Source organism: Dasypus novemcinctus, chromosome 2 (genome assembly GCF_030445035.2).
Source record: "Dasypus novemcinctus isolate mDasNov1 chromosome 2, mDasNov1.1.hap2, whole genome shotgun sequence".
Taxonomy (NCBI): Eukaryota; Metazoa; Chordata; class Mammalia; order Cingulata; family Dasypodidae; genus Dasypus; species Dasypus novemcinctus.
Window position 1 is genome coordinate 113,019,513 of NC_080674.1, and position 21,757 is coordinate 113,041,269.

A 21,757-nucleotide genomic window follows, 5' to 3' on the forward strand; every position below is an offset into this window, starting at 1 on the left:
CAGCAGTTATTTTACTGATTATATCCATGGTACACTAGTTGACTAAACAAATATTCAAGGGTACATAAAAAGATGATTAACTTTAGTCTCAAAGTGTTATTTTTAACATAATTCAAACTTTTAAAGTGTTGCTGCAAGAAAACATTTTGAGTTAATATGAGTAAAATCATTTTATAGATGCTAAAATTTACCTGCTTGAGTCCTTCATCAGTAAGTTTGTCCTGGTTGCCCACATGCACTTTTTGAAGTAAAGGACAGTGAGAGGCAACTGCAATAATAGAGGTGTCAGAAAGTTGTTTACATCTGTAGGCTGTATACCTAAGAAGTCCAGGACACTTAAATGCTAGAACACATACGCCAGTATCAGACATACTGCGACAATCAGAAATGTTGATTTCAATTATATTCTGACTTCTTGATGCAATTTTTTCCAATAATTCATCAGTGACCTATGAGGAAGAAAAAGCATAAAATTAAACTTTTGCTAAAAGTAGAAATTTACTTTCTATTCTTTATTAAATTTTCCCAATAAATAATTAAATGAACGAATGAAAACCACAATCAAAAGAAAATGTTCTCACTTAATATTAAAGCATAAAACTAATTAGTTCTACTAAAACCATAAAATCATGGAAAAAACTCACTTTAAACTTTTAAATGCACAAATAAACAAACCACAAATAAAATTTTAGTGAGATTTTTAAATGCTGTCCTCTGTTTTTAACCCTGCAAATGGTGTATATCAGTCATCATGATGCATAAATCTTAACTTTTTACAACTGATATTAGATGATACCATAGTATACACAAATTTCAATTGTTTTACTACATTAATCAAAATGCTACCTCTCATATAATTAATTCATAGCTTAGAAAGAATATCATCTGTATATCAGTACACCTATATACAAATGCCCATATCAAACATCTTTTCTCAGAAGAATTAAATGTTAAATAAATAACTTCAAAATTCATCCGGTGAAAAACGCATATAGCCATTATCAGAATTAAAAAAATAAAAACTAATGATCTCTACATATTGCTTGCCCAATCACCGCATTTGAAAAAGAAAAGAGCTAGTGTTGTTCAATTCCTCCAGGTAAAAATAATCGAGAGACAAAATGCCATGATAAGATTTATAATGGAAGAAAGAACTGAGATGTTGAATAGCACCAGGAGTAAGAGCTAAGGTTGAAACAATCTTTGTTTATTCTTGTTGGAAACAGTACAAACCCAGACAGTTCCCTCAAAATCTAAAAATTCTGACATAATTCTCCCATTATTATTATTTTAATCGCTAGACCTAACTACCAGCAGAAGGGAAAAGCTGTTCTTACTTAGTCTGAGTTTGTAATAAGCAGTTCAGATATCCAAAAGCAATGAAGTAAAAGGATAGTAGATTGTTTCATACTGACCTTCTCTCCACTCCAGCATCCACAACTAACCACATACCATTCTAACTGGATTCAAATTTCATGAATCCAGGCAGGTATATAACTAATTCTGTAATTATTGTAACTTCTTAGTCAGTGTGGCAAAAAACAGAAAGAGAACAACTTATATACAAATTCTCTAAAAGTAATTTTATTTAAAATGTGTGTTATCGATACACACATTACCAGTGGTACGCTGGAATGGCTCATACCGACTCACAAGAACCAATTATGGGGAGCAGATGTAGCTCCAGTGGTTGAGCGTCTGCTTCCCACATACAAGGTCCTGGGTTCAACCCCTGGTACCGCCTTAAAAAAAAAAACAAAAAAAAACAAGCAAACAAATGGGGATGGCAGTGTAGCTCAGTGGTTGAGCGCCAGCTTCCCACATACGAGGTCCGAGGTTTAATCCCCGACCCTGGTACCTAAGAAGAACCAATTATGTCCTCCTCTTCCCAAATCTTCATTCAATGACTTTACATTGGTAGCTTAAAATTGGCCATGGTGGGAGTATATACGTATGATAGAAAAAAGACAAATCCTATAAATCAGGGATTAAAAAAAAAAATCCAGTTGTTAAGCATTTACCAGCACAACACTGAATACAACTTGTATACCATAGAAGGATTTAGAACAGGTTTAGTACTCCAGTATAATGCTATTCTTACTTGGTATTTTTTTTATATGAACATTTTCATTGCTAAATACTATCAGGTTTAAAGAGGAAATTCAAAAAACCCAGCTAGTGTTTGCAATAAGCATGATAAACTCTTTCTTTTTGCCTGATTTATGCCACCATATAAATATATCAAGCAGCCAGGTTGGGGGGTGGGAGTGGGAGGTGAGGGGTGGCAGTAGTGGTAGATTAGAAAATTCATTAAAAGGAAAGTTTTTTTTAAGTTAGTCTTATTTGTGTTTGTTTCCTCACCTATAAAACAGAGGTAATAGTATCTGCTTGTAAGGTTGTTGTATTAAATTAATGAGTATGTATAAAATCCTTAGACCAGTTCATAGCACATAGGTAGTACAACATAACATGCTATCATATTCTAATAATATTCATGATATAATACCTGAAAATAGGAAAAGGTTAATAACTTTAAAATAAGGTAATGAAAAAAGGGGGAAGACAAAGAGGAAACATTAAGAAGCAACCCTAAATTAACAATTCACCCTAAAGACTATCTCGTTCACCACTAAACCCCAGCTTTAACTTGAATTCTCACAAAAAAAAATTTTATTAATGAAGCACAGAATTGTAAACTAGAATCATTTGGAATGACTATCTCCAAAAACAAAAATATCAAAGAAATGAATTCTGAAGAGTAATAAGAATATTTTTTCAATTGGATAGGTCAAATTGAGTATTTCTTTGAACTAAATTTCCTACCTGTTGACGACTACTAAGATCCAGCTGCTTCCAAAACTGAAAATCTAAACAAAGGTCACGCCAGTACTTGCAAACCAATGATGCAGAAAGGCAACGCTCATCCAGGGACAAATTGGAAAATATCTGCAGAGAAAAAACAAACCATATCATAATATGTGCAAACATTTTAAAGAAACAGGGAAAGTTTTTTATTTATTAGTTAGAAAAGATGAACTTTTTAAACAAAATCTATCTTGAAAGCAAGAAACCATTATTACAAGAATGTCCTAAAAAGCAGTTATGGTATGGGAGTTAAGAACATGGACTAATATTAACTTTTTTGTAAGAAGTGGTGTGTGTGTATATGTGTGTGTGTATGTGTTTGCTTATATTTTTAAAAATTTGAAAGATAAACTAAAAATTAATTTTTTTAAAAAGGTAGCTTTTAGGGGAAAGGAGAAAAAATAAGAACATGAGAGGGATGAAAGTGAGACTACTCTGAATATACCTAGTTTTAGAGTTTTGGCCTTGGACTCATGTAAACATTTTATATATTTTTAAAAAAGAAAAACAAAAATAAATCATAAGACACTTAACCCCTGTGCTATTTTTTCCAGAAACTCATAACCCCAATCAAAATCCTGAGAAAAACATCACACATACACAAATGAAGGACAGTCTACAAAATACCTCATCAGCACTCTTCAAAAAAAATTCAAGGTAATGTTGAAACAAGGATAGACTGAAGAACTATCAAAGACCAGTGGGAACGAAGAAAACACGGTAACTAATGCAATCTGGGACTGGATCCTGGGTCAGATGGGGCATTAATGGAAAAGCTGGTGAAATCCAAATAAATACTAAATTTTGGTTAGTAGTAAAGTACCATTGTTGGTTTCTTAATTTTGACAAATGTGCCATGATTATGTAAGATAACAAAATTAGGGGAAACAAACTTGGTGAAGAGTACATAGGAACTCTGTAACATTTTTAAATTTTTCTATAAATGTAAAATTATTTCACAGGAAAAAGGTTATTTTTAAAAACATTTTAAAAAGCTAAATCATAAAAAATTGGATAGGATGAAACTTAGAACCAATACAGATATAAAAAAAATTAAGACATGTCAACAAATACAATGTGTGGACCATATTGAGATCCTGAATCAAGCCATCTATAAAATGATACTTCTGAAACAATCAGATAAAATGAACAAAAATAGATATTAGATGATTTAAAGGAAGTGATCCTTTGCTTTTAGAGAGTAATTATATTGTAGTTATATTGGTTCTGTGGCTATATTATTTTTAAAGAGCTATTATCCATTTCAGATATATACTTTAATATTTATGCCTGAAAAGATAACTAGAATTTTATTTCAAATACTTTAGGGGAAAATATATATATAAGATAAATAAAACATGGCAGAATACAGAAAACTGTTGAAGCTGGTTGAAAGATACATGGCTGTTTGTTATACTATTTCTACTTTTATTTGTGTAGGAAAATGACCACGATATTAAGTGAAAATGTTTTAAAGAATTTGGGCTTTAATAGTAAATTGCTTTATCTTAGGTTTGAAACATGGCTCCTCCATTTATTAGCTGTGTAACCTTGGGCAAGTTACCTAGCCTCTGTGTACCTCAATTTTCTTATCTTTAAAATGGGAGATACAGAGCATTTACTTTATAGGGCTATGGTGAGGACTAAAGGAGTACAAATACAGTTCATGGAACAGTGCCTGGTACATAGTATATACATGATCCCTATCATGACTATGCCTAAAATAACTTACTTCCATGCAGTCGAAACATGTAGACTTCTAAGCTAGAATCTCTATATGTTTAAATCCTGATCCTTGGGAAAACTGATGCCTTCCTTTCACAACTACTGATCCTCCCACCAGGGTCTAGTGAGAAGTAAAGAATATGCATACAGGGAAACGGACTTGGCCCAGTGGTTAGGGCGTCCGTCTACCACATGGGAGGTCCGCTGTTCAAACCCGGGCCTCCTTGACCCGTGTGGAGCTGGCCCATGCGCAGCGCTGATGCGTGCAAGGAGTGCCCTGCCACGCAGTGGTGTCCTCCGCGTAGGGGGTTCCCACGCGCACAGAGCCGCCCAGCGCGAAAGAAAGTGCAGCCTGCCCAGGAATGGCGCCGCCCACACTTCCCGTGCCATGCCAACAACAGAAGTGGACAAAGAAACAAGACGCAGCAAATGGACACAGAGAACAGACAACCGGGGGAGGGGGGGAATTAAATAAATAAATAAATCTTTTAAAAAAAAAAAAGAATATGCATACAAATCTCACAGTGAATCTTCTAATGCCCTGCAAAAATGAAGTCAGCCCACTATAGCCACTACAACTCATTACAACTCAACCCTTTGGACAATATGCTGAAATCAGTTACCCAAACACTCTAAAAGGTTAAAACAGACAGATTGGAGAGGGAAGCCAAAACTTGAAGAACAACCTATATAGGGATGAGTTTCCTGGTGGTGGTTTGTTTTTTTCTTTTATCTCTCACCTTAGACCTGAGGGTGGTCCCAGTGCAGAAATGAACAGCAGGCAAAAGCAACAAAAACTCTAAGAGAACCCCATCTTTCTGCAAAGAAGAACAGGAAAATGTCCTTTTCCTTTTTTTTTTTTTTTTTTTTCCTTCTCTTTTCTCCTTTCTCTTGACTGGTCATGTCTTAAAATGTGGCCTCAATTCATATAGAGCTGCAAGGTGGTGGCTATCATAAGCCTAAAACCCCAAGCATGAACCCATCTTTCTGGTTAGAAGAAGAGTAAAGGTGACTGTGTAATACACAGAGTGTACAATGAATTCCAATTATTTTTTCTTACCACTTTACCAAAAAGACAGCCCCAGTCACACAAAACTACACAGCAGCAGAGGTGGCTGTGTCTCTGAAAGAAACTCCATCTTCCTAGCCACAAGAGCAAGAAAACGGTTCCCTAAGAGTCAAGAATACAGAGGAAATACCAAAGAAGAGATATAAAAGAGGAGTCTTTAATTCTGTGTGTGAAATTACACAAGACCAGAGCTCACCACCAGGCTGTACAAGGACAGTGGAAACCTAAAGCAAAAACTCTGCAAATTGAACTGACACTGGAATCACAATCAAGGAAGGTTTGAGAGAATTTGCAATGTGAATCTAATCTGGCTGATGGCCTGCTTTAAAAAAATCTTCTGAAGAATGCTAATCTTGACAGGATCCAGAGTCTCCATAATATTCAAAATATCCATATACAATACAAAGTTACTTGACATAAAAAAAGAAGGAAAATGTAACCAGTTCTGATAGGAAAAGACAATCAACAGTTGCCCACCCTAGAATACCACAAATTATAGAGTTATAGAGCAGCTGTCATAAACTATATTCCATGAGATAAAGATTAACACTCATGAAACAACTGAGGAGTTCTCAACAATACAAAAGAAGTGGGCATTTTAAAACTGAAAAAACACAAGAGATGGTATGAAAGTTTATCAGAAGAGCGCTACAGCAGAAAAAAGATGACACCAGACACAGTGAACTAAAAGATGAATGAATGGAAACTTGTCAATCTGTAGAACAAAAAGGAAAAACGGGAGAAAAAAGAGCCTCAAGGATCTGTCACAAATACAGAAAAGTCTAACTTTCATGTATTGAAGTAAAAAAAAAAAAAAAAGGAGAAAGAATGGTGCAGAAAACATTTGAAGAAATAATGGCGGAAAAATCCTCAAATTTTGTGGAAGATGTAAATACAGAGATTCAAGAGGACTGGCAAGCCCCAAACAGGAGAAACTCAAGAGAATCATGCCCAGACACATCTTAATCAAATGGCTGAACATCAAAGATCTTGACACCAGCCACAAAAACAGGGTATATAACATAAAGGGAACTAATTCAAAGGACAGCAGATTTCTCATCAGAAGCCATGGAGTACAGCACACAGTGGAGAAACATCTTTAAAGAACTGAAAGAAAAATGTCAGTCCAGAATTATATATCCAGGATGAATATACTTCAGGAATGATGAAAAATATAGAGATTCTCCAAGAAAGGAAAACTAAAAAGAGAATTGCTCTAAAAAGTAGACTGTGAAACTCTAGGTATATATATTGTAATCCTAAAAGCAGTTATGTAAAGAGAATACAAAGATATATAGCCAAAAGCAAAAAAGTCCAGTAGGTAAATTAAATGTACTACTAAATATTAAAAGTCCAACAAAATAGAAAAATGAAAATGGAGGAACAAAAATCGGAGGGGACAGTTCTCCAAAGAGGATATATAATACAAATGGCCAATAAGTATATGAAAAGATACTAAACATCAGAAACCATTAAGGATATGCAAATCAACCACAATGAGATACCAACTCAACACTGACTAGAAGACCTACAGGAAGAAAAGTTAGGAAGGGAAGGAAGGAAAGGAAGGGGAGGGAGAAGACAGAGGGAAGGGAGGGAGGGAGGGAGGGAGGGAGGAAGGAAGGGTTGGTGGTCGTGATGTAAAACGGTACAGCTGGCATAGGAAACAGTGACAGTTCCTCAAAAGTTAGATACAGATCTACCATATGACCCAACAATCCCATTTCTAGGTATATACCCAAGGATATTCAAAGCAAGGACTCGAATATTTGTACACCAATGCTCATAAAGTCATTATTCACAATAGCCAAAAGGTAGAAGCAACTCAAATGTCCATTAGCAATTTTATACAATGGAACATTACTCGGCCTTAAATAGGAATCAAGTTCTGACATATGTCACTACATGGACAAACCTTGAAGACATTACGTTGCGTGAAATAAGTTAAAAAAAAAAAGGGCTAGATATTGTATGATTACACTTATATGAAGAAGCTAGAATGTATAATTTCATAGAGACAGAAAGCAGATTACAGGTTACCAGGGGTCGAGTGGGGGAGGGGGGCAGGAATGGAGAGTTAATGCAAAATGTTGTAGGATTTCTATTTGGGGTGATGGGAAAGATCTGATAATGGATTATGGTGAGAGTATGAACAACACTGTGAATGTGATTAATCCCACTGAATGGAATGCTTGGGAGTGGTTAAGACAGGAAAGTTTGTTTTATATACAAGTTTCCACAATTAAAAAAGAAGAAGAAAAATGACTAAAGAGACAATGACAATTAAATGCAATCAATGATCCTGGACTGGAACTAAAATGGAAGAAAAAAGGCCCAAAAGGACACTATTGGGACTTATGGAAAAATTAGAATATAGACTAAAAGCTTTGTATCAATGTTAAATTTCTTGAACTTGGTAACTGTACTTACAGTGGTTTCAAAAGTAAATATCTTTGTTCTTAAGAACGTAAAAGGAAGTATTAAGTGTTCAAGGAGTATGATTCACACAAGCTACCCTCAAATGTTTAGAAAATAGACTGGATGGAGGGAGGGATACAAAGGAAGGAAGAGAGGAAGGGAGGGAGGAAGGAGGGGAATGTGGCAAAATGTTAAAAGTAGATGGATCTGGGTATCTGGGTGAGGGATCTGTTGGAGTTCTCTTTATGGGCTTTGTATTATTTTTCAGCTGTATAAACTTAATTTTATTTCAAAATAAATAGTTTGAAAAAAGCGAAAAACAGAGGAGACAAATAAAATGGTACACATAAATCCAAGCATATAAGTAATCATAGTAAATATAAATGGTTTAACACACAATTAGAAGACAGATTATCAAATTAGATTTTTTAAAAAGTAAACCCATCTACATAGTGGCTACAAAAAATTTCAAACATAATGATTTAGATAGGTTATAAGGAAAGGGATGGAAATATATAAACCATGAAAACATAAATCAAAATAAAGCTGAGGGACTATATTACTATCAGACAAAGAAGAACTCAGAACAAAGACAAATACCAGGCATGAAGAGAGACATTACCTAATGAGACCGGGTAAGTTCACCAAGATGAAGTGACAGTCCTGAATGTCTATATACCTAAAAACAAAGCTTCAAAATTTGTGAAGCAAAAACTGATAAACCTGAAAAGAGAAAGCAACAAAACTAATTATACCTGGAAAGTTCAACACTCTTCTCTCAGTAATCAATAGAACAATTAGATGAAAAAAATCAGCAAGGACTGAAAACCTGAACACTATCAATCAGCTTTATCTAGTGGACCTCTGGAGAATATGCCACCCAAAAAGAGCAAAATGTGCATTCTTTTCAAGTATATAAGGAATATTCACCAAGAACATAAGGAATATTCACCAAGAACAATCACATTCTGGGCCACAAAACATAACAAATTTACGAGAAGAGAAATCATGAAAAGTATAGCTCTGACCATTACTGAATTAAATGAGAAATTAATAAAGAAAGATATCTGGAAAATCTCTAAACATTTACTCATTAAACAACACACTCCTAAATAACCAACTAGTAAAAGAAGATGTATCATGGAATATTAGAAAACATTTTGAACTGAATGGAAATGAAATCGCCAACATAAACATATAAAAACATATCAAATTAGGGAAAGATCATTAAACGCCAATAGAAAGTAAAAAAGGTCTTAAATTAACAATCTAAACTACCTTAAGAAACAAGAAGAAGAAGAAATCAAACTCAAAGCACATGAAGGGAAGAATATATAATAATAGGTGCAGAAATCTAAGAAATTAGAATAGAGAAATCAGTGAAACCAAAAGTTGATTCTCTGAAAAGATCAACAAAGTTGATAAACTTCTAGCCAGTCTGACCAGAGAGAGAAAGAGAAATGAAAAAAGACTCAAATTATTAATATCAACAAATCTGTGGATATAAAGTTGTTCTATAATATACCCTCACAGTCCTTTAATTTCTGTATGGTCGTAGTGATGCCCCTCTTTGATTCCTGATATTGATAATATCTGTTTCCTTTAGCAACTTGGTCAGACTGAATAGAATTTTATTAATTTTATTGATCTAAGAATAATTTTTATTTTTGAAAAGCAACCATTCATTAGTATCAATGAAACGAGAGACAAAAGGTTGGAAAAGAGGGAAAGAATGAGTTCTACATATGATGTCAGTTGTAGAAACACATAAATGCCTACTTTTAAATATTTACATTTAAAAGGTTTATATGTGCGTGTGTATCACTTCTCCTTTAACAAAATCAAAAGCAGAAAGGTTTGGCTAAAATAAAACCAAGAAACACAACCCTAACTCCCCCACAAACAAAAACAGTTCATGGAGAATTCAATTTCCCATTTTCCATTAGAAATCTGGCTACAAACTGTGATTTGTTTTGCTACTTAGGATGGCACAGAGTATGGGAAGAAACCCAGCCTCACCAACCTCTTAGTATCCTGTGGGAAGTGGTAGGGAGGCCAGCAGGCCACGGGCAAGTCAACACCTGGCTACTTCGCAAGATGTCAGACATGCCCTTCCCATCTCCAGGACTCGTCAGAACTGTCTGATATAGTCAGTGCTGGGTGAATAGAGGGAGCGGAGTCCACAAAACAAAAACAGAAACAAATGTGACAGCGACAAGGGGCCAGGACCTTGTTCTTTTCATGGGTTACAAATCTAGGGTCAAAGAGAGGGAAAGGAGAAAGAGCCCTGTTGGGAAGAGGAGCTAGTTGAGCCCCTGAAGTGAGATGGAAAGAGTTAAGGCTCTTGAGCCAACACCTGGGCAAATAGAAATAATGTCCAAAGTGCTCCCAAACCAGAGGGAGAAAAGGTCAATGTCAGGCAAGAATCAGACTTTTATTTCAATGATTTTCTTCAGTTTTCTGTTCTGTATTTTGTTGATTTCTGCTCTGATTTTATCATTCTCTTCTTTTTACTTACTTTGAATTTGATTTGCTCATTTTTCTAGCTGGGAAAAACTTAGGGAATTTAGATTTCAGAGCTTTCATGTTTTATAACAGGTATCAGCAAACTTTTTCTGTAAAGAATCAGATAATAATTTAGGATTTGCAGGCTATATGGTCTCTTGTCTCTGGCCTCTCTTAAGTACTTAACTCTACCATTGTACCATGAAAGCAGCCATAGACAATACAGAAATTATTATGCATGCCTGTGTTCCAATGAAATCTTATTTACAAAAATTGCCCACGGGTTATAGTTTGCTACCCTCTGCTTTATAATGTAAGCATTTGAAGCTATAAATTTCCTTCTGATCACTGCCTTAGCTGTATTACAAAAAAACTGATGTTTCATATTTTTCATTTTCATTCAGTTCAAAACATCTTCTAATTTTATTTGTGATTTCTTCCTTGATGAATGGATTATTTAGACGTGTGGGAGGACATTAGCAAAAATGACAAGAGTAGGGAAGTCCAAAACTATCCCCCCATAAAAACAGCAAATAAATTGGCAAAAACTCAGAATCAACTTTATCAGGATTCTGGAAACTAATCAAAGGCTTACAGCAATAGGCAAATGTTTAATCTAGAAAAAAGCAGCTGAATTACAGCATTTAAGTAAATCTCTGTTGAATCTAGCCAACCACTAAAGCCAACTGAACATTTACTTCATGGCCACACAGAAACAAAGAATGCAGACTTTATACAATTAGTTCATAAAATCACTGACAAACAGCAACAACCACATCAAGTAGCAACCACAAACTCTAGGGAAAGAAAACATTTTGATATCAGAGTTGGCACATTATTATACTCAAAAAACCCTGTTTCCCAACAAAAAAATTATGAGGAATGAAAGGATACAAGAAAGTATGGCCTGGGAGATCCAAGATGGCTGAGTAGGGAACAAAGAGTAAACTCTTCCTCCAGAAACTGTGGGAAGGTAGACAGGCTTGCCAGATGTAAGGGAAGCTGAGGTGTTGTGGGGGTGATAGGTGATGGGGGAACCCAGCTGGGCAACAGGGAAAAGGAGAGCCACCCAGTCACCCAGCCATCTCCAGGGAACAGTCCAGCTGGCATGCAGGAGAGGGAAACTACCCAGTTAGTTCCAGGGAGAAGGGAGATATCCAGCTGGGAGAGGAGAGAAACCACAAAACAGGTTCTTCCCATTCTTCTCTTCCCATAACGCCTTTTATTTTTTTTCTTCTTTTTTCATCCCAGTATATTTTTTCCCTCTTTTTAATTTTCTTTTTTACTCTTCCTTTTTTCTTTCAATTTCTCCCTCTTCTTTTTTCCTTTTTTTAAAAATCCCTTTCTGCCTTTCCTTGTTTTTTTTTTTCCCTTCTCTTCTCATTTATCTGGTCTTTCATTTTATCTTTTCCTGTTTCTCTTTTTCATCTTTTTATTATTATTCCATTTTACTATTTTTCCTCTTATTTTTTGTTTTTTTTTATCTTTTCCCCTATTTTTAAAATTTTTTTTCTTTCTTCTTTCCATTTTCGTGAATTTAATATTTTTTCAGTCGAACACTGGCAATTACAAAGATATGGAATAAATGGAACTAAGTTTTAAAAAGGAGCCTTAGCAAAAACAAACAAACAAACAAAACCCTACAGTAGAAAACAGAAACTAATCAACTGAATAAGCACATCAATATAGATGCCAGGACATCAGCAAAAAATTACAATGCACACTAAGAAATAAGAAATCATGGCCCAGTCTAGTGAACAAACTAAAAAGCAGGAGGAGACGCAGAACATGGAACAACTAATCAAGGATGTCCAAACAAATATCCTTAATCAATTCAATGACATTAAGGAAGAGATAAAGGATATCAAGAAGAAACTGGGGGAACATACAAAAGAAATTGTAAACATACATAAAAAATAAAAGATTTTATGGTGAGGAAAGGCACAATGTAAGAAATCAAATATACATTAGAAGCACTTAACAGCAGATTTGCACAGGCAGAGGAAAGAATTAGCAACATGGAAGATAGAACATACAAAATTGCACAGAGAGTAGAACAGAGAGAAAAAAGGAAAAAATTCAGAAAGAAAGCAGGGAATTGAATGACAAAACAAAGCACAAAAACATGAGCATTATGGACATCAAAGAGGGAGAAAGGAAAAGGGGCAGAAGGAGTATTTGAGGAAATAATAGCTAAAAACTCCCAACTCTAATGAGGGGTATGATGTACATGTCAGGAAGCACAGCATACTCCAAACACAATAAATCTTAGCTGACCACCCTGAGAAACATACTTATCAGACTGTCAAATGCTCAAGACAAAGAGAAAATATTGAATCAGCAAAAGAAAAGAGATCCATCACATATAAGGAAAGCTCAATAAGATTAAGTGTTGATTTCTTATCTGAAACCATGGGGATGAGAAGGCAGTGGTATGACACAGTTAAGGTTCTGAAAGAAAAACAAAAACAAAACAAAAAAACTCCCAGCCAATAATTCCATAACCAGCCAATAATTCCATAACCAGCAAAAATTGTCATTCAAAAAAAACCAATGATGTAGCTCAGTGGTTGAACACCTGCTTCCCATGCACAAGATCCTGGGTTCGATCCCCACTATCTCCTTAAAAAGAAATGAGGAAGAGTTCACAATATTCACAGGTCCACAGAAATTGGGAGAATTTGTCAACAACAGTCCTTCCCTTCAAGAAATACTCTAGGGAGTTCTTCAGATTGAAAGGAAAAAACAGGAGAGAAAGCATTGGGGCAGAGTGTAAGAAAGGAAGATAATTGTAAAAGTAACTAAAAGGATAAAAACAGAAATATAAATAACATGACATTTATAAGCCTAAAGAAAAAACAGTTAAAGTAATTACTCCCTTTACAGGAATAACACTGAATATTAATGGATTAAACGCTCCAATCAACAGAAACAGACTGGCAGAATGGATAAGGAAATACGACCCATCTGTATGCTGTTTACAAGAAACTCACCTTAGACCCAGTGATGCAAGCAAGTTTCAAGTGAAAGATTGGAAAACTATTTTACAAGCAAACAGCAACCAGAAAAGGGCAAGAGTAGCTATACCAATATCAGATAAAATAGACTTTAAATACAAAACTGTTGTAAGAGACAAAGAAGGACCCTATATATTAACAAAAGAGGTAGTCTTTCAAGAAGAAAGATCATAAATATTCATGCACCTAATCAGGGAGCCCAAAAATACCTGAAGCAAATACTGTCAAAACTAGAGGGAGAAACAGAAGCCTCTACAATCATAGTGGAGGACTTCAATACACCATTGTCCTATTTGTCAGAACATCTCGACAGAGGTTCAAAATAGAAACAGAGACCTTGAGTAATACATTGGAGAAACTGGACACAATGGATTTACACAGAACACTACACCCAAAAACAGAAGGAAATACATACATCTCAAGTGCTGGTGGATCATTCTCTAGGATAGCCCACATGCTAGGTCACAGAACAAGTCTCAATGAAATTTAGAAAGATTGAAATTACACAAAACACTTCTCTGACCACAGTGCAGTGAAGCTGGAATTAATAAAGGACAGAGAAATGGAATAGGCACAAATAGATGAAGTTAAACAACACATTCACACTCTTAAACCATCAGTAGGTCAAGAAGGAAACTGCCAGAGAAATCAGTAACTACCTCAAAGTGAATGAAAATGAGAACACAACTTATCAAAATTTATGGGATGTAGCAAAATCAGTGCTGAGAGGGAAATGTATAGCCCTAAATGTCCGCATTAAGAAGAGGTAAAATAAAGACCTAACTGCACACCTGGAGGAACTAGAAAAAAAAAAACAACAAACTAATCCTAAAGCAAGCAGACGGAAGGAAATAACAAATACTGGAGCAGAATTAAATAAAATTGAGACTAAAAATACATTAGAATTAACAAAACCAAAAGCTGGCTCTTTGTGAAGACTAATAAAATTGACAAACCCTAAGCTAGACTAAAAGAAAAAAAGATGCAAATTTAAAAATCTGAAATGAAAGAAGGTATATAACCATTGATCCCACAGAAATAGAGTATCATAAGAGGGTAAATTTTGAAAAATTGTGTGCCAACAAGATGGAAAATTTAGATGAAACGGACGAACTTCTAGAATCACATGAGCAACCTACGTTGACAAAAGGAGAAGTAGAAGAACTCAGCAGATCAACTGCAAGTAGTGAGATTGAAGAAGTCATCAAAATTTCCCAACCAATAAAAGCCCAGGACAAGAAGACTTCATAAGTGAATTCTACCAATCATTCTGGAAAGAATACCAATCCTGCTCAAACTCTTCCAAAAATTTTAAGTGCAGGGAATATTACCTAACTTATACTATGATGACAACCTCATGCTAATACCAAAGCCACATAAAAATGCTACAAGAAAAGAAAACTATAGACCAATCTCTCTAATGAACCTGGATACTAAAATCCTTGACAAAGTACTTGCTATTGAATTCAACAACACATCAAACAAATGATACACCATAATCAAATGAGTTTTATCTCATATACAATGATGGTTCAATTTAAGAAAATCAATTAATGTTATTACATTAACTGACAGGAGATTTCCATTAATATTAGGAGGTTTATTAAAATTCTCTCACATGACCATCTGGATGCACAAGTCCAAATTCCACAGGACAGGGTAGATGCAAACCAGGAGTTCCAATAAACATTAACAGATCAAAGGGGAAAATAATCACATGATCATCTCTGTTGTCTCAGAGAAGGTATTTGATAAAATACAGCAGCCTTTCTTGATAAAAACACTTCAAAAGATAGGAATCAAAGGAAACTTCCTCAACATAATAAAGGGCATATATAAAAAACCCACAGCTAACACCATACTCAATGGTGAAAGGCTGAAGGCTTTCCCTATAAGATCTGGAACAAGACAAGGATGCCTGCTGTCATCACTCTTATTTAACACTGTACTAGACGTACGTGCTCAAGCAGTTAGACAAGAAAAAGAAATAATAGGCATCCAAATGGGAAAGGAAAAAGTCAAAATTTACTGTGATGGTTAGGCTAATGTGTCAACTCAGCCAGGTAATTGTGCCCAGTTATTTGGTCAAGCAACCATTTGGCTAATGTAATACAAGGAAATTTCATGTACTTTAATCATCAGTGAATTGACTGCATAGATGGCAGATTACATCTGCAATTAACCAATGAGTGACATCTTATCCAATCAGGTGAAAGCCTTAAAAGGGGAAGTCATTTCAGCATTCAGAGAGAGAGTTTCTAGCTCTACTTTGGATAGCCAGCATCTCCTGGGATCTCATCAAGGGCCTTTATTGGAACCCCTGGTTTGCACCCTACCCTGTCCTGTGGAATTTGGACTTGTGCATCCAGATGGTCATGTGTTCTTGAGAAACAATCTTAAAAATGGGATTTCTGCAGTGGTTCTCGGAGTTTTGTAATTGGCTGTCTACTCTAATTGGACTCAAGGGCACTAATGACACCCTTTCCAATAATCAAGAGGCCACTGACAGTTCATGGCATGAGCTGGCAATGGAGATACATAAACATCATCGCTGGTTTCAACTACTTTCATGCTTATAAAAGGGAAGGATCTGGGAGAAAGTGTTTTCAACACCTTAACAGAGTTTTGTGGAATCAAAAGGTACAATGATGTTAGCTGGCTGTTCTTAAGTACTTTGGATACAGTTACAAAAAAAGGGATGAGCTAAAGCAGGGGTTCTTAACAAGGGGATTGTAAGCTTGAACTGAAATTCGAAAAAAAACCACATTCTTTGAGGACATGTTGGTGTGGATGTGATATATTAAGTAATACACAGTATAGTATGGACTTAGTAAGGGGTCGGTGGTTTTCACCTGACTGGCAGGGGATTGTGGAACAAAAATGGTTAAAAATGCCTGGACTAAAGGCTTCAAATTTGCAACTTAAGTGCCACATGAATTATATGAAAGTTTCTATATGTGCTCTGAAAGAAAGTCTTGTCTCATGCAACCACAGATTTGAGATCTCTGAAAACCACTCTGGAGTCTCACTGTAGGAGTAGCAGAGTTACAAAGGAAGCTAAAATCTCAACCTCACAGGGTGCCTGCTGTTAAAGTGAGGCATTCATTGGAAAGGAGTGGAACCCTGAGGTTTGGAACGTAAACATATGGCCTGATGATGATATTGGTGATGACATTGAAACCCAAATTCTGCTGAGACTTAGCCAGATAAACTTGTGATGCTCTGCACTGTGGAGAACACACAATTCAAGCTCACATCACGCAGGGAATACGAGCCTCAGGAAGTCTGGACCTCCTCCTAGCCATGAGGCAGGTACCAACCAAACTCCAAAACCCCAGCCTGCACAGTCCAACCCCCAACCCGCCCTGAGCATTCTGCCTTCCATGCCCTGCCTGAAAAGACTAAGCCAGTCTCACCAGATGAAAACGCAAAGAAATACCCTAAGGCCAGAAGCTTGCATGACTTTTTTTTAAAAATTTCTCTCCCCTTCCCCCCACCCAGTTGTCTGTTCTCTGTGTCCATTTGCTGACTGTTCTTTTTTTTAATTAATTTATTTTTAATGTTACATTAAAACAATATGACATCCCCATATACCCCCCACCCCCCTCACTCCACTCCTCCCATAACCACAACCTCCTCCATCATCATGGGACATTCACTGCACTTGGTGAATACTTCTCTGAGCACTGCTGCACCACATGGTCAATGGTCCACATTACAGTTTACACTCTCCCCCAGTCCACCCAGTGGGCCATGGCAGGACATACAGCGTCCAGTAACTGTCCCTGCAGTACCACCCAGGACACCTCCAAGTCCTGAAAGTGCCCCCACATCACATCTCTTCTTCCCATTCCCACCCTCAGCAGCTACCATGTCCACTTTCTCCATCTCAGTGTTACATTTACATTTACATCACATTAGTTCCAGAATAGAGTATCAGTAAGACCACTCTAATCCATACTCTATTCCTCCATTCTGTGGACCCTGGGATAGTTATGTCCACTCCGCCCCTCTATCGAGAGGGTGACTCGACTCCACTTGGACGATGGATGCAATTCTCCTGTTTGCAGTTGTAGGCACTCTTAGCTCCCTGGTGTGGTGGTTGACCTTCTTTACCTCCCTGTTAGCTGGCTGGGGTAAGTCCAATAAACCGGATGGTAGGAGTTACAAATATGTTGAGGCTCAGGCCCTGGCTATCACATGGACAGTCCAGAGATTCAGGTCCCCCAAGTATACACTAAACCCCAGTGCCAACCACAGGTCCAATAAAAGTGACAGGAGAGGCTTGTGAACAAAGATCACACCTGAGTCCAACTCCATCACACTCAGGACCACAAACTCCAAAGTAGGGCCAACTGACATGGCACTGACCTCCATCTGCCATGACCATAGAACCTGTGGGTCTCTGTTGCCCTCAGAAGAACCAATACCTGGGGTTGTATCTACTTTAGCTGTCTCTGAGACTCTGCTGAGGTGCATAAGGGCGACCCTTCTGATAACCTCCCGGCTCTTTTTTGGAGACTCATAGCCATATAAACTCATTTGTCCTTTCCATTTCCCCCTTTTATGCAGGGTCAAAAAGCATTTTTAACTCCTGATATTACATGTAGGCTGAGATATTCTGCTGGTCTGAGTTGACCCTTTTATTCAAGGTCATTCTTCAGCCACATCATCAGCTAGTACTTGGCAGAAATCCCTCGGTTCCAGGGAGGCTCATCCCGGGAGTCAGTCCCACTCTGGGGGTAATTTACATTCTGAGTTTGGCTTCGAGACTGGCCACATTTGAGCAACATGGAGGCTCTCAGGAGGGAACTCTTAGGCACCCTGCAGCTCTAGGCCTAGTTCTTATTTCAGGCACACAGGCCCACAAGCATAGTCATTAGCATCAAGGGCTCATTGTTGGACCATTCTTCCTTATTGGTCTTAGCCATTGCACTCAGAGGATTGTTGCTGTTCCACTGGGGAATGCGACAGAGACATGACATTTCTAATCTTTCTCCTTACCCATCCCTACCACCCCCTCCTCTTCCAGACCTATTACTAGACTAAAATCACAAGCCCCTAAAGGTGAGTAAAAAGTGTGACCCATGAGCATATAATGCTATATGCTAAAAGAAATGCATGAGCTTTCCGATTTATATAGACAGAAATGAGAGGAATATGTATGGGAATGGATACTAAGGGCATAGGATAATGGGGGAAGGAATATAAAGTTGGATCAGGCTGAATTTATCCATATGGGACCACTATACAGAGATTCTAGATTCAATGCTGTAGCATGATTGCTTAGAAAGGGCTCTAAAAGCTTGTTGGGTGGCTGGTTGATACACGGACCAAAAGATGGCCTAGAACATCTGAGTTTGAGATGCCTGATTTACCCTGGTATACTGCAGAAGAGGGAACCCAAAGGCTGAAAGAGATTGAAATGCTAGAATGGATTCACCATTTAAGAATGTCCAAGGACACACCTTTAACTAGTACTGTGAGGAATAAATTTGTAAGATGAACTCTATTTTCCCTGAAGAGTTCTCTGGTTGCTCTTTTCTGTAGTTCAGATATTACTGTGGAACCTGCTGTCATGGAACTAGACTCTTTAAACACTATTGGGATGGTAAGACCTAGGGCTGGTAGAAGCCAAGTAATAGCCGCTAATAACCAAAGACAAGGTGGGCATGGCTACTTCAATGAAAGCAGACTCAAAAGAGTGTGAGTCACATAGAGCCATGGTGTTGGCTAATAGATCATAGAGTACCTAGAAGTGAAATAGATGGGCTATCTGCTAAATTCCTATTTAATCTGTATAAGCTTAAGAGTTCTTAATCTTCTTGGCCAAGTGAACAAAACACTAACTTGAGTTAGAGACACAGAGAATCCCTTAACCAATTCCCAGACTTGAGACAGTTTTCAGTCCCAGAGCCACTTGAATGAGGGCAAGGCCAAGTCCCCTTGGGGAAGGATCCTGTTACACTGCCAAAAACTTATATTGTTAATCTTCCTCCCAGTTTTCTCCAATGAGACCTACAACCTTTTACCAGGGTAACTGTGCACCAGGGAAAAGGAAATGATCAGACATTTCAAGGATTATTAGACTGGCTCAGAAGTAACATTAATTCCAGGAGACTGTGGTCCCCAAGTCAGGGTAGGGGCATATGGAGGTCAGGTGACTAATATTTTAGCTCAGGTCCATCTTACAGTGGGACCAATGAGTCCCAGACACATTTGGTGGTTATTTCCCCAGTTCCCAAATGCATAATTGGAACAGACATACTCCGTAACTGGCAGAACCCCCACAATTGATCCCTGACTTGTGGAGCGAAGGCTATTATAGTAGGAAAGGCCAAGTGGAAGCCACTAGAACTGGCCCCACCTCACAAAATAGTAAATCAAAAGCAATACTACATTGGTGGCGGACTTGGCCCAGTGGTTCGGATGTCCGTCTACCACATGGGAGGTCTGCGGTTCAAACCCCAGGCCTCCTTGACCCGTGTGCAGCTGGCCCATGCGCAGTGCTAATGTGTGCAAGGAATGCCCTGCCACGCAGGCGTGCCCCCGCATAGGGGAGCTCCACATGCAAGGAGTGCCTCCCGTAAGGAGAGATGCCCATTGCGAAAGAAAGTGCAGCCTGCCCAGGAATGGTGCCGCACACACGGAGAGCTGGCACAACAAAAAGAAACACAGATTCCCGTGCCGCTGACAACAACAGAAGCAGACAAAGAAGACACAGCAAATAGACATAGAGAACAGACGACCGGGGTGGGGGAAGGGGAAGGGTAGAAAAATAAATAAATAAATAAATAAATCTTTAAAAAAAAAAAAAAAGCAATACTACATTCCTGGAGGGATTGCAGAGATCAGTGCCATTAAGGATTTGAAGGGTGCAATCGTGGTGACTCCAACCAAATTCCCATTTAACTCCCCTATTTGGCCTGTGCAGAAAACAGCTGGATCTTGGAGGATGACAGTAGATTATCGCAAACTTAAACAGGTGGTGACTCCAATTGCAGCTGCTGTCCCAGTGTGGTTATCATTGCTGGAGCAATTAAACACATCCCCTGGTCCCTGATATGCAGCTATTGATCTAGCAAATATTTTTTCCTTAATTGCCAGAAACAGTTTGTTTTCAGCTGGCAAAGCCAGCAATATACCTTCACTGTCCTGCCTCAGGGGTATATCAACTCTCTAGCCCTGTATCATAATATTGTCCACAAGGGACCTTGATCATCTCTCCCTCCCACAAGACATCACACTGGTACATTATATTGATAATATCATGTTGATTGGACCTAGTGAGCAAGAAGTAGCAATGACTCTAGATTTATTGGTAAGGCATTTGTGTGAGAGAGGATGGGGGGATAAATTAAACAAAAATACAGGGACCTTCCACTCAGTGAAATTTCTAGGTGAGCAGTGGTGTGGAGCATGTCGAGATACCCCTTCAAAAGTGAAGGATAAGCTGTTGCATCAGGCCCCTCCTATGACCAAAAAAGAGGCACAATGCTTAGTTGGTCACTTCAGATTTTGGTGACAACACATTTCTCGCTTGGAAGTGCTACTATTGCCCATTTACCAAGTGACCAGAAAAGCTGCTAGTTTTGAGTGGAGACTAGAACAAGAAGAGGCTGTGCAAAGCTGCACTGCCACTTTGGCCATATGATCCAACAGATCCAATGGTGCTGAAAGTGTCAGTGGCAAATAGAGATGCAGCCTGGAGCCTTTGGCAGGCCCCTATAGCAGAATCACAATGCAGACCCTTAGGATTTTGGAGCAAAGCGCTGCCATCCTCTGCAGATAACTACTCCCATTTTGACAATTTTGGGCCTGCAACTGGGCTTTAGTAGAGAGTGAATGCTTAACCATGGGCCACCAAGTTAACATGAGAACCAAATTGCCTATCATGAGCTGGTTATTGTCTGACCTACCAAACAATAAAATTGGGCAGGCACAGCAGCATTCCACCTTGAAGTGTAAGTGGTATAAATGAGGGTGCAAGCGGATCCTGAATGCACAAGTAAGTTACATGAGGAAGTGGCCCAAATGTCCATGGTCACCATTCCTGTCATGTTACCTTCTCTTTCCCACCTAACAGCTATGGCCTCTTGGGGAGTTACTTACAATCAGTTTACTGAGGAAGAGAAATCTTGGGCCTGGTTTACAGATG

General features: G+C 37.8%; 1 protein-coding gene across 1 annotated transcript in view; it reads right to left on the reverse strand.

The window, feature by feature from the left end:
- FBXL17 (F-box and leucine rich repeat protein 17) overlaps positions 1-21,757 on the reverse strand; it is a 574,296-nt gene that overhangs the window by 536,337 nt on the left and 16,202 nt on the right. Inside the window, exons 2-3 of the mRNA XM_004484091.4 lie at positions 2,824-2,946; positions 192-449 (exon numbers count right to left, since the gene is read on the reverse strand). Of these exons, the coding sequence (XP_004484148.1) occupies positions 192-449; positions 2,824-2,946 (381 nt within the window). The remainder of the gene's footprint in view (positions 1-191; positions 450-2,823; positions 2,947-21,757) is intronic.